This window comes from Mustela lutreola, chromosome 8 (assembly GCF_030435805.1).
Source record: "Mustela lutreola isolate mMusLut2 chromosome 8, mMusLut2.pri, whole genome shotgun sequence".
Classification (NCBI taxonomy): Eukaryota; Metazoa; Chordata; class Mammalia; order Carnivora; family Mustelidae; genus Mustela; species Mustela lutreola.
This window is the reverse complement of record NC_081297.1, coordinates 71,807,632-71,825,404: the sequence shown is the minus strand read 5'-3', so window position 1 is coordinate 71,825,404 and position 17,773 is coordinate 71,807,632. Positions and strand designations below refer to the sequence as shown.

The following is a 17,773-nucleotide window of genomic DNA, read 5'->3' as shown; positions in this document are numbered from 1 at the left end:
GTATGCTGAAATCACAACTTTCAGCATGAAACATGGAGAAATTTCATAGCAGGTAAAGTGATTTCCCCTAAAATCAATTTTTCAGTGTAGAATTTTAATAATGAAAAAATGGAATGATAAGGTCAGTGTACCTGGTTCACTGAGTCATTTGGGGAGGAAAAAAAAAAAATAAGAAGAGCTAGCCTCCCTGCAGAATACATCAGACAAGTCCCATGTCAAACAGGAGCTGCTCTTTCACCAACCACAGCAAAAATACCTTACAGAACACTAGTGCTTTCCTCAGCCTGAGAAATATAACTGTTACTTGCTTATATTTTATGAATTTATCTTAGTAGCATCCCTGAAATTGGGGAAATTGTCCAAGTTTCAGATTTCACTAATGGAATGACGAAGTATAGACACACACACACACACACACACACACACACGCACACACGATTTCTCATAATGGTGACCAACCTTCCAGGCTTCTCCAAGCCACTATCTTTACACCTTTCTTTAAAACCAACAGATTAATTTATCTTTGCCAAGAATTTAGTCTCAGTCGTGGCTTTATTTCTATTTTGTATTTAGACAATTTTGTTGAATTATGGCAATGGTATGGTAAAGGGTAAATTCGAAACCTAGCTGTGAATATCGTACTTTTTACAGCTAACTCCCTTTAATCTCTCTACTCCAGTATTTTTATAAAAAAGGGGATAGTTAGGGGCACCTGGGTGGCCCAGTCGCTTAGGTGTCTGCCTTTGCCTCTGGTCATACTCCCAGGGTCCTGGGGTCGAGCCCTTCTTTGGACTGTCTGCTCAGCAGAAGCCTGCTACTCCCCCTGTTTGTGCTCTCTCTGTCAAATAAATAAATAAAATCTTTTTAAAAAACCTGGGGGAAATAGTTATTCCAGAGTACTTGAGGATTCCTGATCCATAAAATAATGTAAAAGGCTATATGAAAGTGTTACCGGTGACTTAATGTTTGTGATATGCCAATAATTTCTAAGTGCTGTTTTGTTTAAGCAAACAAAAAACCCTTTAGAACTGTAGCCCATAACCATTTCTAGTCATAGAGACCTTTGCCTAGGATTCCTTTCCATCCTAGTATTTTTCCTATATAGTGAGCCCTCCCTGAGGATTTAAAGATTGGGCTCGGTAACTGTTAATGTTTTTAGATTCTTCTTCTTTTTAAAAATTTTTAAAGATTTATTTATTTGAGAGAGAGTCCCAATCAGACTCTGCATGGAGCCCGACAGAGGGCTCAGTCTCGTGACCCAAGATCATGACCTGAGCTGAAACCAAGGGTCAGATGCTTAACTGACTGCACCATCCAGGCACCCCTGTACTTTTAGGCTCTGAGCCATTTTTCCATATATTCACAAGGTTAAAGCATTCTTAATATTGGATTCTCTCCAATCTCCTCTGCCAAAAATGAACTGAGAGGAAATAAAGGGGGGGTTTGGAAATAGCTTAGCTTAGTCACTCCTGCTGACAGACTTCTCCTGTCGGAGGGTAACTGGATGGATGGAATTGTTCCTCTTCCATCTCTCAAACCACTGTAAGATGTTTCACTTAGGGAAGAAGTTGTTGCTACTTGTTTGCTTTCTTTCAGCCTTAATCAAATCTAAAACATGACCTTTTCTATTGTCAGGACATTGTACTTTTTTTATTATTAATGTTAAATCATTTGAGGACTGGACTAACTCACAGGCAATTAAAAATCATCATTAATTTTTAAAAAGATTTATTTGGAAGTAATCTTAATTAAAATAAATTTTATTGGGTGCCTGGGTGGCTCAGCTGGTTAAACGACTGCCTTTGGCTCAGGTCATGATCCTGGAGTCCCAGGATCGAGTCCCACATGGGGCTCCCTGCTCAGCAGGGAGTCTGCTATTCCCTCGCACCCTCCCCATCTCATGCTCTCTCGCTCTAATTTTCTTTCTCTCTCTCAAATAAATAAATAAAGTCTTAGAATAGATTTTCTTTGGATAACTCTTAGATTTTTTTTTTAAAGATTTTATGTATTTATTTGACAGAAATCACAAGTAGGCAGAGAGGCAGGCAGAGAAAGAGAAGGAAGCAGACTCCCTGCCGAGCAGAGAGCCCTATGCAGGGCTCAATCCCAGGACTCTGGGATCATGACCTGAGCTGAAGGCAGAGGCTTTAACTCACTGAGCCACCCAGGCACTCCTAACTCTTAAAATTTTTTTAGTTGTATACCCATTAGTATACATTAATATATACTATAGCATATAGTATACATTAGTATACATTATGCTAATTTAACCCACTATAACAAATAACTATATGTAAAAATATCAGCTTAATATATACATAAGAAATTTCACCTTTTTTAAACTTTTTTTTATTCAAGACATGAATATATTAAAAGCCACAATGAAAGATTTTGTCATTTTGCAAAATATTTATTGTTAACCATTTTCTCAGCAAATAGAATTTTTAAACCTATTTTATAATGTATTTGCCTTTTATCCTCATTAGCCTTTTTATATTTGTTGAATGCTGGCAGTTTTTTCTCAAGCCAGTCACTGACCTTGAACACAAAATTACTTTTCCTGGCCTATTGAATCAGATTTGAAGGTGATATTGCATAATGAATACATTGTTTTCCTCTAATCCACAGTCTTCAGTGGTGTATTGTCTGATATGTAAGGAAAAAAATGTCTAGAGTGTAATATAAGTTGTTTTAAGTCCAAGGATAAGGTAAACCTTAAGTCCACCTGTTCATTTCTAGCTCCATTTTGATTCTGGTGTATCCATCAGCCATCTTTTCTAAAACTTCTTTATATTCCATGATGATGATGATGATGATGATGATGATTACTTAAAGCATACTGTGCTGTTTTATTTCCAAGCTAACAGGTTGTCTGGAATACCAGCACTGTCTGAGTGCATTTAATCCTCCCTCTCTCTGCCCATTATGATCTTTCCTTTGGAATTACTATACTTTGTATTTCTCTTATGGTATTTACTGTATTTTGCTTTATGGTTTCTATAATGTATTACTCTTTTTACTAGAATCTGATTTCTTTGAGCAGAATGTGCTATATTATTGACCAAATCCAGTGCCTTGCAGATAGTAAGTGAGTTCTAGTTGGCTGGCAGGCACAGCTACCTGGATTTTAAATTTATATCTGCATTTACAGATTCATTAATATATGTAATTCTCAATCCACCTTGAGAAGATGCAAAGCTCATCATCCAGGGTACAAGCAAAACAGATCCTTCATTTATAAGCTGAGATGATCAGAACCATATACCTACCATTGGGCCTATTTTGCCTTAGATCTCTTTTCCTCTTGACATTTTACTATGAAAATTTTTAAATATTAGGAATTAAATAGTGCACACCCATACCCTTGTCACTTATATCTATAATTAACATTTTATTTTACTTGCTTTGTCACTTACCTGTCCATTCCTGTAGTCATCCAGTAATTCATCTTATTTTTTGATGCACGTCAAAGTATGTTGCAAATCTTAATATACTTCATTCCTAAATACATCAGCACACATGTCATTAAGTAGAGTTGTGACTTTTTTCTCTATTTAAAAGAATCAGACATTACAGATATAAAGCCTCTCTCAGATCCCTGCTGGCTTCTTCCCTTCTTAGAGTTGTCATTCTTATATATGTTTTTCTGTTTTTTAGTATATATGTATATATCCCTAAACTACATAAACTTTTTAAAACGTACGTAAATGGCATATGGTGTACATAGTTCCTTTGCAGCTTTTTTCACTCACTGTTGAGATTTCTCTAGTTCCTATATTTAGTCTCTGTGAGATCTGGTTTTGGGACTAGTGAAAGATTGTATAGACTCTGGAATTACTTCATTTATTTTTTTTTATTTAGTGTATTATGAGCTGGAAATGGCAAAATATTATTTAAGTATTAACTTTTGAGTCCTGTGAATTTATAAATTGATTATAATTATAAATTTTAATTATGGATGAGAATTTTACAAACATTGATTGCTAAGAGTTTGTAGCATTATTCCACTTTATCAATAATTTTTGGAGTAACTTTTATGTGGCTCTAATAATTGTACCTACATTTTGAATGTAGGTGGTTGAAATCTAATCCGTGTTCATAATGCATTTCTTAGCAACCAGCAGTGTTCTTTTCAGTTGCTGTGCTTTTAAGAGCCAGTGGGGCTGCAGCTTTGAGGAGGAAGTCTCAGCGATATCTTTTTCTATTAATATAGCACAAGCAACAACATAGATTACAATAGTTTTGACACCTTCTGCGTTACTACAGAGCCAAATTAAAGGGTTTAAATTTGTCTCCAGTATTTAACATCAGTATGCTGTTACTTTTTTCCTGACCTCGTCAACACATTAGACATTATGAATGTTTCCTTGTATACTAAGCCTCAATTGGAGTTTCTTTTTTTAACTTACATCTTTTTTTAACTTACATCTTTATACACATTTCATCAAAAGATTGTAAAACATTTAACAGATACTAATTATTATATTTCACAATGCTCCTTTAAAAGTGGTAAGCTTTTGGGCGCCTGGGTGGCTCAGTGGGTTAGGCCGCTGCCTTCGGCTCAGGTCATGATCTCAGGGTCCTGGGATCGAGTCCCACATCAGGCTCTCTGCTCAGCAGGGAGCCTGCTTCCCTCTCTCTCTTTCTCTCTGATTGCCTCTCCATCTACTTGTGATTTCTCTCTGTCAAATGAATAAATAAAATCTTAAAAAAAAAAAAAAAAGTGGTAAGCTTTTATATATACTTTAATGGTAAAATAATTTCAAATATATATTATTTAATTTACCAGGTCAACACTTAGCAGTACATCTTTACCTTTTTCCCACTACTCAATTCTCTAAACAAACACTGCTTAGTAGAATTTTCTGTGTTGTGGAAATTTTCTATATTTCCACTGTCCAGGATGATAGCCACTAGCATTTTTAAATAAGGGATAGGAACTTAGGAACCGAATTTTCCTTTTTGATTAAAATTTAAATAGTGAAATATGGCTAGTGGCCACTGTGTCGGACAGCACAGCAGTATAATCTCCACCATGCCAGTAAACCGCTCTTGCAGCTACCCAGCCAACCCCCGAGTTTCCCTGTCTGATCAGTATGCTTTGTTTCTCAGCTCCTTTGATTTTTCTCTGACATTTGATTGCATTCTTCTTTTATAGATGTTTTTCTTGGCACCTGTCCCTTCACTCTTCTAGTTTTCAGTCTTCTTTATTGTCTCTTCTTTGGTTGATACTGGTCCTTTCAGGTATCTACTCTGGCTGTCTTTTGTTCTCAGAGCAGACTTGAACTATTTATTCAACATTTACTGAGTATCTGCTTTCTATCAGACACTGGGGCTAGAAAGAACTTACTCTTTTTTTTTTTTTAAAGATTTTATTTATTTGTTTAACACAGAGAGAGAGAGATAGAGATAGAGATAAAGATCACAAGTAGGCAGAGAGGCCAGCAGAGAGGGATGGAGAGGGGGAATCAGGCTCCCTGGTGAGCAGAGATCCCAATGCAGGGCTCAATCCCAGGACCCTGGGACCATGAACTCAGCCGAAAGCAGAGGCTTAACCCACTGAGCCACTCAGGCACCTCTTTACTCCTTATTTAAAGGAACTCCCATGGTCTCAGTTGGCGTCAGTGCTAAAGTTGTTAAGAATTCTCTTTCCCCCATCCTTTGTACTTCCTAGTATTCCTCCCTCCTCCATCCCTCCTTTCCTTCTCTGTTTCTTTTTTCCTTCCAAAGTCCAGACTCAGTAATATGCTTCCTGTTGACAGGTACCTCAATTACATACTAGGAGTTGAACTTAACTCTCATTCCCAATATCCTCCCTCTTGAATTAAATAAAAATTTTAAAGACTCCCACCCATCATTCTTCACATTATTACATCTGTATTGCTTTTTTTAAAAAAAAATTATTTATTTGAGAGAAAAAGAGAGCATGAGCAGAGGAGAGAGAGAAGGGGAAAAGCAGGCTCCCCGCTGAGCAGGGAGCCTGACTCTGGGCTCATTCCCAGGATCCTAGAATCATGACCCAAATCCAACGTGGACACTTAACCAACTGAGCTACCCAGGCGTCCCTATATTGCTTCTTAATTACTTGAAAAGCCGTTAATCTTATTTTTCTTTAACACATCATGTGACATTCATTATCTTAGCCCTCAGGAGACCTTAATGTTGAATCTCCGCCATTTTCTCTCCCTGATACATCCAAATGATTCAATTCCTCCTTGTAGCTCTGTCCCCATTTGCTAATTGCTGATTTATAGGGTGAGGTCTAAACTCCCTTTAAAAAAGCTTTTCATGATCTGCTTTGAGAATGAGTAACATTCTATACTCTAGCTATGCCAAGCCAATTAAATTTCCCCAAAATGCTGTTTTCTTTTCTTCTTCCATATTTTACCAGAGTGAACTTAACATGTTTAAAGAATTGGTTTAGTACCATTTTCTAATACTCCCTTCTCTAGACAGAACAGTTGTTTCTTTTCTTTTCATCATCCACTTGACTTTAACATAAATTAAACGCTTCCCTTATAGTAGTAGGCCCTAATATGAGTGCTTTTTATTACCTCATTTAATCATTATAATAGCATAGTCAGGTCTATAGGACCTGAAACTGAGGCAGAGAGGGTAACTTTTCTACCCTGTTTTATATAATTTATATTTATATATAATATAATATATTAATTTATATTATATATTTATAAATATATTAGATATATAAATATATATATTTATATATAATAAATAAAATTTATTATAGCAGTTTTAGGTTTATAGAATTTTTTTAGATTATTTATTTATTTATTTATTTGACAGAGATCACAAGTAGGCAGAGAGAGGAGGAAGCAGGCTCCCTGCTGAGCAGAGAGCCCGATGCGGGACTTGATCCCAGGACCCTGGGATCATGACTGAGCCGAAGGCAGAGGCTTTAACCCACTGAGCCACCCAGGCGCCCTGGTTTATAGAAAATTTTTAAGAAAGTTCCCATATACTCCTTCTCTCTGTTGAGTTTCTCCTCTCATTAGCATTTTTGCTGTAATACATTTGTTAGGATCGATGAGCCAGTATTGATACAGTTTTATTAACTACACTCCATAATTTAGGGATCACTCTTTCTGTCATATAGTTCTATGAACTTTCACAAATGAAAAGTATATTATGTAACATATCATGCAATATCATACAGAATAGTTTCACCACCCTAAAGGGGCTCTGGACACCTATTTATCCCTACTCTATTATCAGCCACTGATCTTTTTACTGTCCCTATAGTTTTGCCAGTTTCCAGATGTCATGCAGTAGGAATCAGGCATTGGGTGGCTTTTTCAGACTGGCTTCTTTCACTTAGCAATAACCATTTAAGATTCTTCTTTTTTGTGGCTTTGCTAGCTCATTTCTTTTTATAACCAAAAATTATTCTAGTATATGAATGTCCCACAGTTTATCCATTCATCTACTAAAAGACATCTTGCATGCTTCCAATTTGGAGTAATTATGCATAAAGCTGCTGTAAACATTTATGTGCAGCTTTTGCATGAACACAGTTTTCAACTCATTGAGGTAAATACCTAGGAGCACCATTGCTGGGTCATATGCTCAGGCACCATGTTTAGCTTTGTAAGACACCACTAAACTGTCTACCAAGGTGGCCAGTATCATTTTGCATTCCCACCAGCAATGAATGAGACTTCTGTTGCTTCACATTCCTACCAGAAATTGGGGTTGTCAGCATTTTGGATTTTAACCATTCTGGTAAATGTGTACTGGTATCTTATCACATTGTTTTAATTTTCAGTATCCTAATGACATATGATATTGAAGTCTTTTCATGTGCCTATTTGCCATCCAGATATCTTTTTTGGTGAGGTATCTATTCAAAATTTTTGCCCACTTAAAAATTTTTTATTATTTTTTTAATTTAATATGTAATGTATTATTTGTTTCAGGGGTACAGGTCTGTGATTCATCAGTTTTATATAATACCCAGTGTTCATTACAACACATACCTTCCCTGATGTCTGTCACCCACTTACCCCATCCCCTCGTTCCGCTTCCCTCCAGCAAACCTCAGTTTGTTTCTCAAGATTAAGAGTCTCTTATTAGGGGGCGCCTGTGTCATTAAGTGTCTGCCTTTGGCTCAGGTCTTGATCCCAGCATCCTGGAATCAACCCTGCTTAGCAGGGAGCCTGCTTCTCCCTCTCCAGCTTCCCCATGCTTGTGTTCCCTCTCTCGCTATTTCTGTCTGTCATAAATAAATACAAATCTTAAAAAAAAAAAAAAAAAAGTCTCTTACTGTTTGTCTCCCTCTCTGGTTTTATCTTGTTTCATTTTTTTCCTCTCTTCCCCTATGTTCCTCTGCCTTCTTTCTTAAATTCCACATATCACTGAGATCATATGATAATTGTCTTTCTCTAATTGACTTATTTTGCTTAGCATAATCCCCTCTAGTTCTAGCCCCATTGCTGCAAATGGCAAGATTTCATTTTTCATACCTGTGTAATATTCCATTGTACATATATACTATATCTTATTTATCCATTCATCTGTTGATGAGTATCTGGGCTCTTTCCATAGTTTGGCTGTTGTGGACATTGTTGCTGTAAACATTGGGGTACATGTGCCCCTTTGCATCACTGTATTTGAATCTTTGGGGTAAATGCCCAGTGGTGCAATTCCTGGGTCGTAGGGTAGATCTGTTTTCAGCTAATTTGAGGAACCCCCATGCTGTTTTCCAGAATGGCTGTACCAGCTTGCATTCCCACCAACAGTGTGGAAGGATTTCACTTTCTCTGCATCCTCTCCAACATCTGTCATTTCCTGACTTGTTAATTTTAGTCATTCTTACTGGTGTGAGGTGGTATCTCATTGTGGTTTTGATTCGTATTCCCTGATGCCGAGTGATGTTGAGCATTTTTTCATGTGTCTGTTAGCCATTTGAATGACTTCTTTGCAGAAATGTCTATTTATGTCTTCTGCCCATTTCTTGATTGGATCATTTGTTCTTTCAGTGTTGAGTTTGTTAAGTTCTTTATAGATTTTGGATACTAGCCCTTTATCGGACCCATCATTTGCAAATATCTTCTCCCATTCTATTGGTTGTCTTTGGTATTGTTGACTGTTTCCTTTGCTGTGCAAAAGCTTTTGATCTTGATGAAGTCCCAGTAGCTCATTTTTGCCTTTGTTTCCCTTGCCTTCTTTAAAAAATTATTTTCATTAACATACAATGCGTTTATTTGTCCCAGGGGTACAGGTCTGTGAATCATCAGACTTACACACTTCACAGCACTCACCATAGCACATATCCTCCCCAATGTCCATCACCCAGCCACCTTCTCCCTACGCTCACCCAGCAGCCCTCAGTTTGTTTTGTGAGATTAAGAATCTCTTATGGTTTGTCTACCTCCCGATCCCATCTTGTTTCATTTTTTCCTTCCCTACCCCCACAGCGCCCCACCCTGCCTCTCAAATTTTTCATATTAGATTATATGATAATTGTCTTTCTCTGACTTATTTCACTCAGCATAATACCCTCTAGTCCCTTGCCTTTTGAGACGCATCTAGCAAGAAATTGCTGTAGCTGAGGTTGTAGAGGTTGCTGCCTGTGTTCTCAAGGATTTTGATGGATTCCTGTCTCACATTTAGATCTTTCATCCATTTTGAATCTGTTTTTATGTGTGATGTAAGGAAATGGTCCAGTTTCATTCTTCTGCATGTGGCTTTCCAGTTTTCCCAACACCATTTGTTGAAGAGACTGTCTTTTTCCCATTGGATATCCTTTCCTGCTCTGTCGAAGATTAGTTGACCATAGAGTTGAGGGTCCATTTCTAGGTTTTCTATTCTGTTCCATTTTTTGCCCATTTTAAAATCAAGTTGCTTTCTTATTTTTGAGTTTTAAGAATTCCTTATATATTTTGGGTAACAGTACTTTGTTGAATATATATTTTTACAAAATTGTTTTCCCAGTCTGTAGTTTGTTCATCCTCTTAATAGTGTCTTTCACAGAGCAGAAGTTTTTATTAATGCAAAACAACTTAACAAATTTTTTCCCTGAAACATGCTTTTGGTATTATTGTAATCTAGATTTTTTTTCTTCTTTTATCTTCTATAAGTATAGTTTTACATTTTACATTTTACATTTAGCTCTGTGATCCATTTTGAGTTAATTTCTGTGGAAGGTATAAGATTTGTATCTAGATTATCCAGTTGCTTCAGCACTATTATTGAACACTGTCCTTATTAAATCACCTTTGCTTCTTTGTTAGATCAGTTGATTATATCTGTATGAATCTATTTCAGGCTATTCTGTGCCATTGATGTACTTGTCTTCTTTTGACAATGCCTTACAGTTTTGATTACTCTGATTTTATAGTAAGTCCAGTAGTGTCAGTCCTATGACTTTGTTGGTTTTTTTGTCAGTATTATGTTATCTCTTCTGGGTCTTTTGCTTTTCCGTGTGAACTTTCGAGTCAGTTTATCAATATCCTCAAAATTATTTGCTGGGATTTCTGTTCTGTTGGGATTGTGTTGAATTTATAGGTCAGTCTGGGAAGAACTGATATCATAGCAATATTGAGTCTTCCAATCAGGAACATAGAATATATGTGTTTATGTCTTTTTTGGTTTATTTGCTTAGTGTTTCATAGTTTTCCTCATTTCATTGCTGGTAAAAAGGAAAGCAGTTGACTTTTGTATATAAACCTTGACTCTTGTTACCATGCTATAATCACTCAGTAGTTGCAGTAGGTTTTTTGTCAGTTTGGGGACATTCCACACAATCATGTCATCTGTGAATAGTTGTATTTCTTTTTTCTAATTGATTTATTTTTCATTTTTTCTTGTCTTACTGTATTAACTAGGATTTCCAGTACAGTGTTGAATAGGAATGGTAAAAGGGGACATTCTTGTCTTGTTCCTTAACTTAGGAAGAAAACATTTACTTTTCCACCAGGTAATGTTAGCTTTTTAGGGTTTTTGTAGATTTTCTTTATTAAGTTGAGGAAGTTACTCTTTATTCTTAGTTTGTAAACAGTTTTTGTCATGAATCAGTTTGTTATGTATTTTGTCAAATGCTTTTTCTGCATCTATTCTTTTTTTTTTTTTTTTAAGATTTTATTTATTTATTTGACAGAGAGAAATCACAAGTAGATGGAGAGGCAGGCAGAGAGAGAGAGAGGGAAGCAGGCTCCCTGCTGAGCAGAGAGCCCAATGCGGGACTCGATCCCAGGACCCTGAGATCATGACCTGAGCCAAAGGCAGCGGCTTAACCCACTGAGCCACCCAGGCGCCCCTTCTGCATCTATTCTTATGATCCTGTGATTTTTCTTTTCTAGCTTATGTGTTGGATTAAATTAATAAATATTCAGATGTCGAACAAGCCTTGCATTCCGGGGATAATCCAGTTTGGTTGTGGTGCATAATTCTTTCTATACATTCTTGGATTTGCTTAATTGTGTTGAAGTTTTTTTTTTTTTTTCCACCTGTGTTCAGGAGAAAGATTTGTCTGAAATGAATTTCTCCTGTAACAACTTACACTGCCTTAATTTTTGGTTTCTCTTTTTGTGGGCACAGAGGTAAGGATTAAATAGAATACATTTTAAAGGAGTTTTATGTCATTGTGAGCAATTTTAGATAGAACAAACTTGGTAGATGCTCTTTTTCCAGTCCCTGAAGAAGATAATTAATAGTAAAAAGCCTTGATAGTTTTATTTTATCATATGCCTTTACTCCTAGAAATACTTGTGAGAATTTAACTATTTAACTATTTAACTATTATTGCAGGCCACTCTAATAAAGTATTGTGTGAAACCATATTTAGGTAGTGTTTTCATTTTCCTGGCAAATTTAACTATCATTTCTATGCAGTTTGTGTAAACCCCACCCATACTTTAACCTGCTTCCCATTTTGATGAGGTTCAATGAGGGGAAAAAGCAACAACAAAAAAACCTTCCTGTGTGGCCTGTAGATATCAGATCTGAAGATTATTAATGCATTTCCAGCTAGGGACCATAAGCAAACAAGCTCTCCTACAGATAACTACACCCTTCCTGTTTGGGATTGAGTTTACTGTGGAACAGATTTCGGAAATAGGTTTCTGACAGTTGTGAATTTTATTTATAAAATGTTGGAGGGTGAGGTTCTTCCTTCAACAAAAAACTAATTATTTCCTGTCTAATGCCCAACCAGTATATTTTAAACAGTCTTTTAGAAAATTTACCCCTTCAGAGAGAATTATGTTGCTGTGGGCAGTTCTGGTTGTTCTGGTCAACTAATGTACAAACATTTGTCTGTTACAATGAATAATTCAAAAAGGACTTAGAATTAAAAAATAAAACACAATCCACACAATCCTTAAATGCTTATATTAGTTTGTCTCCAGAGGACAGTAGTTTACAGTTTAAATAAATGTATGAGCACATTTTAATGTGTTTGTACCTTTGATATGCAAATCTGTAGCACATATACGTTCAGTAAATATGCTAAATGAAGAGTTACAGTTTAGGTAAAACAGCAGATTTACATTAAAGAATTTGCAGGTTAATTCACAGTGTAATATTATCCTCCTATACTACATCTGTTAAAAAGAAGCCTATAAAATTTAGGCCACCCACAAAGTGGTCTGCTGAGGCCTGTGCTTGGTGTTAGAATGCTGTTATTATGTGGGCTGACTGGTTTGGTAAGGAATTTACCTCCACTAGGACTGAAGCATCATGGTTCTGACTTTCCCCCATGGGGATTGCATTGGCTTGACTTATGTGATTTTTATGAAGTTTTATGAAAAAACTTATGTGTTTTTTAAACCAGTCAATGTGCTCTGTTGTCTTGACATCATATGTAATATGTGAATGGTATACTGTTTTTTAAGTTAATTTGTTAGAGTATCAGTTCTGTACCATGTAAACCTTTGGATAAACTGGAATAAATGATTGGTTTTAGATAGCTGAGAATTAAACTTAATGGCTAATATGATTAAATCTCATCACACCAAACATGTGGGAGCAGGGGCTGAGATGGAGAAAGCAGCTAAGGTTTTACATATTTCACTTTCTGTGTTAATTGAAGAATTTATTCTGTTAATTTCTTTGGGATTTGTGAAATGGTTTTTAAGAGCCAGAAAATGAATTTAGAACAATTTAGCAACCTAGTACTGCAAGTCAAAATTAAATATTCTTCTTGAAATAGCTATTGTTAAGGGATTAAAAAAATATTGCAGACACTTAAAAAATAACAGCAGCAACTACCACAACAACTAGTAGTGATCATTGGAGGAATAAAAACTCATAAGCCAAGCAGTGTCTCAGGTCACTTCTTTCTGAAGTTCTTAAGAATGAATAAGTCAGGGGTGCCTGGGTGGCTCAGTGGGTTAAAGCCTCTGCCTTCGTTCGGCTTAGGTTATGATCCCAGGGTCCTGGGATCAAGCCCCATCAGGCTCTCTGCTCAGCAGAGAGCCTGCTTCCCTTCCTCTCTCTCTGTCTGCCTCTCTGCCTACTTGTGATCTCTGTCTGTCAAATAAATAAAATCTTTTAAAAAAATGAGTAAATCACTTTTCAGGGAATAAACATGTTATAGTAATTGTTTTTGTTAAATTTCAAAAAAATTAAAATTCATGTAATAGTTCCTTTCAATCAGATAATTTGTATTTCACTTTTTTATGGATACTTAGCTCTAATTTTTCTTTAAATACATGCATTAAGGGTATGAAAAATAGTGTAGAAATCTAAACTGCATGTTGTGATTACAAATCAAGGAAATGATATTAAATGGGGAGAAAACTCAGCAATTTTTGGACAGAAAATAATATCTAATTGCCACCGATAAAGATTATATATACATATTGAAGTAAAATACACACACACACACACGCGTGCATGCACATACATGTATCCATGTATATACGTATGTGTGTGTGTGTGTATCCATACACATAAGTGAACGTGTGTATATAACATTGTTTTGATCTTAACTCTGCCTTGGTGACTTTAATTGTGGTTAAATATAACTTTAAAAGGTCCCCCCCGCCCCGGATAGACACTTTTAGTCTTTTGTTTGTTGTATACTGAGCAGAATTTTTAATTTGTCATGATTCATGATTCAAACAAAGAATCTAAAGTTAGGGGCTCAGAAACCCTTTTTCTTCCAAACAAGCAAATAAAGCCATGAAAGTGCCTTACCTAGCAAGCCTTTGTTCTTAGTTCTTTCCTAGTCTGATGTCCTTGTAGTACACTGCCTGATACTTGACAAATGCGATGCCTAACTTATTATAGTCAATGATGTAGTATATCGGTGTTTTTCCACTCATTCTTGTTGTCAGCAAATCTCAGAAATAGAGACTTACATAGCCTTTGATAGTAGTGACTACTCAAGGGTGAGGGAGGTTCGATTGGATTATTATATCTCACTTTTAGACTTCAGCATCATCATTTTGCTAACTGAATCAGCTCAGTGTTTGGCTAATTATTTTTACTCTTAGCTAACCACAATGTATTTTGCCTTTCTAGGTTTACCGACAAGACTGTGAAACTTTCGGGATGGTTGTGAAAATGCTGATTGAAAAAGATCCTTCATTAGAAAAGTCTATACAGTTTGCATTGAGACAGAATTTACATGAAATAGGTGAGCGGTGTGTTGAAGAACTCAAGCATTTCATTGCAGAGTATGACACCTCTAGTCAAGATTTTGGAGAGCCTTTTTAGAAAATTACTTGCTCAGGCAAAAATGTTTCTAGGGTTTTTTTGTTTCTTGTTTTTCCTGGATTGTGTAAATCCTTAATATATGGGTTTTTTGTGATGAAGAGAAATACTTTATGATAGTTGACCACATTTCCAATGTCAAGTAAACATCTAAAATAGTCTAAGATATTTTAATTAGAATTTTTAAAATCTACATGTAGAGACTCCTAATTCATACTTCTCTTTTTCTCCCCCAAATTGATGGGTCAGTTAATTTTTCAAGCTTTGAAAAAGCAGTCCTGGAGAACAGCTCATGTTCTTTTGTTTTCTATAATATGTGATCGTTTGTTTTGGTCACACTAGTGTAATTTATTAGGTTAGGGATCATTCCACTAAAACATTTATAGTATTTTTGCATTTCATAGTCAGTGATCCCATGTGAAAATGTTAGAATTCTGAGTTTGATTTTATTGACTTGTTGCTTGCTTATTTTAGGCTTTGTAACTTTTGATATGTTCAAGTATACTGTCCAAATACTGAATACTTTAGTATCTTACAGAATATTTGCTTTGAGATTAATTCTCATTGTGATAAAATAGAGTACTTAAATATCAAAAGGACCTCATAAAAAATCACATTTTCCAAGTGAAAGAACTCAATGTTTTCTACTAAAATAATCCTGAAACTCCTAACCATTCTCGCGATATAGGAGTCTTGAACAATATCATCTATAAGACTAAGAGAAGGGTCAATTTGAAATAAAAGGTGAGAGCTCTTTTCAAATTGAGATTTCTTTAGAAACTTCTAATTGAAAGAGAAAATTTAGAGTATGAGGGAGTAGTGGAGTTTCATTTTTTCCCAGGCCTGTAATTTTAATCCCAAGAAAGGTCATTGACAATATATCCATAATCGAACCATTTACAGATTATGCCTTTGTTAATCTCTGTTTGAAGTCTTAACAAGATCTGTGATCTAATGCCCTTTTTAGGGGTCCTTAAAAGTATTCTTTAAAAAAACAAAGCAGAGTAGGCAGTAAGCCCAGCACAACTACCCCTCACCAAGCAGTCTATGTAAACAGTTCTTCATGAGTGAGCCATCCAAATCACGAGTCAGTTAAAAATCTAACTGGGACCATTAGGACATTCCACTCATTTCCTGATCCCTTCCAGCTGGCCAGTGGCATTTAGCCAAAATGTGTATTTCTGTGGCATTAGGAGACCTTAAAAATCATGCTTGTTATTACTATCCCGTTTCATTATCCACCCCCATCCTCTTTCCATTTCTGTTATCTTTCACTTGAATTCTGGTGTTATCTTCAGTGGCCTATATTGATAATATCTAAGGAGCTACCCCAGAAGAGATAAAAGTTATATTAAAAGTGGAAATAGCAGTACACCTATCTGGTGAATCCTATAATATGTATTATGCCATTGCACAAATGTTAAAAACTGCTTGAACACAACAATTACTTTCTTAAGTTTCCTAAATGAGGCCACCTTGAACTCTTACTTTGGCCATTTAGATATTGTACATAAGCTAAAACGAAACCTTAGGTGTCATCTCTGGTAGTCTAATTCCCTAATTATGGACAGTGATTTTATTTGTTACCCACTCTAGAAAGACTAAGAAAGTACTGATAACTGTTTCTTTCCCTACACTCTTGTTTTTCCTTTCTTTTTCTTTTTTTTTTTTTTTAAGATACAGAGTAGACACTCCAGTAGTGACCCCAGTGCACCCTGAAACTTCCATTACCATGTCTATTCTTTTGTTTTTTAATAATTTTTTTTTTTAGGATTTTATTTATTTATTTGACAGACAGAGATCACAAGCAGTCAGAGAGGCAGGCAGAGAGAGAGAGGAGGAAGCAGGCTCCCTGCCGAGCAGAGAGCCTGATATGCAGCTCTCCTGGGATCACGACCCGAGCTGAAGCCAAAGGCTTTAACCCACTGAGCCACTCGGGCACCCCTTTTGTAACTTTTTTTTCTCACTCTTGTTTTTCTTTTCCTTAAATATTCTGATTCCAGGATTCAATTCCTTTAGTTAAGATGCCACAAGTTTAAAAATAAAAGTTAAGATACTACCACCAAGGCAAAGGATTTGTTCATTTTGTTGAACTTCATGAAACTGGAAATTCATTCAACTAGAGCTTTTACTTACAGACTCATTTAAATGTAGGTCCAGCCAATAATTTCTTCTTCCCTTCCCCCAATTAACATTCAACACTTAGAGCTGTTTAAAGCTTGCCATCAGCATTATTCTGGTAGGCTTGTCAGTGTTAAAACTGTTTTTGACAGCTTTTTAAAGACAGATTTTAGGTAGTTGAATTCAGATGTGTACCAGATTGTGTATTTTGCAAAATGTTCTTGATTAAAGAAATTTGTTTGTAAATTATCCATTGTTTTTGAGTATGCCCAATTGATATGATAAAGTTTTGTCTTACCATAAAGCCTTGATGATCAATGGGGGAAAGTGCTATTGTGAAGCTTTTTGTGAATTTTAAAAGTGCAAAATAAAGCAACTAGGTTTAAATAATTGGATTGTCTTCTTTTTTTTTTTTTTTTCTCTTTAACAGGCTTAAAGTATTTTCCTGAAATGTAGATTTTTATTACTCTCTACTGCAAGATTCCTCAATGTTTAGTTCACCTACTCAGCTGCAGGATGGAAGCACTGAAAAACCATTAACTTTGGTGACTTTAAGATGTCTTGATATCTGAACAGGCAATTAAAAGAGATAAGATTGAGCACACAGAAGTGCTCAATAATTGTGTAATTATGAATCTAAGTTTCAGAAAATAGGATTAAATCCTACCTCTGTATAGGAACCTCTGGAGGAACCACATCTCTGTGACCTAATTCCTAGTACATGTTGGAATGTTGTAGGTACTTGTATTCGTTGACACGTCACAAAAGTAGTGACATTTGAACCCAAGGTCTTGGAGGACTAGGGCTTATTCAGGCAGAGAAGGGGACATAATAAAAGTCTAGGAAGAGGGGAATGGTATAGGGGAAGATACAGACCTGTGTGACTGAAGCTGGTTGGGAAAGATGCTGGGCAACAAATGTAGGAAAAGATAGGTTGGCAACAGAATGAATGATTCCGAATGCTTGTAGCTTTATC

General features: G+C 35.9%; 1 protein-coding gene across 9 annotated transcripts in view; it reads left to right on the top strand.

Moving 5' to 3' along the window:
• The window catches only part of PPHLN1 (periphilin 1), a 157,115-nt gene extending 139,928 nt beyond the window's left edge, over positions 1 to 17,187 (top strand). For all 9 annotated transcript variants that reach the window (XM_059185625.1, XM_059185621.1, XM_059185624.1 and 6 more), the window contains one exon: positions 14,485 to 17,187. In XM_059185625.1, coding sequence (XP_059041608.1) covers positions 14,485 to 14,679 — 195 coding nt within the window. In that variant the 3' untranslated portion in view covers positions 14,680 to 17,187. The remainder of the gene's footprint in view (positions 1 to 14,484) is intronic.
• The last annotated feature ends 586 nt before the right edge of the window (positions 17,188 to 17,773 follow it).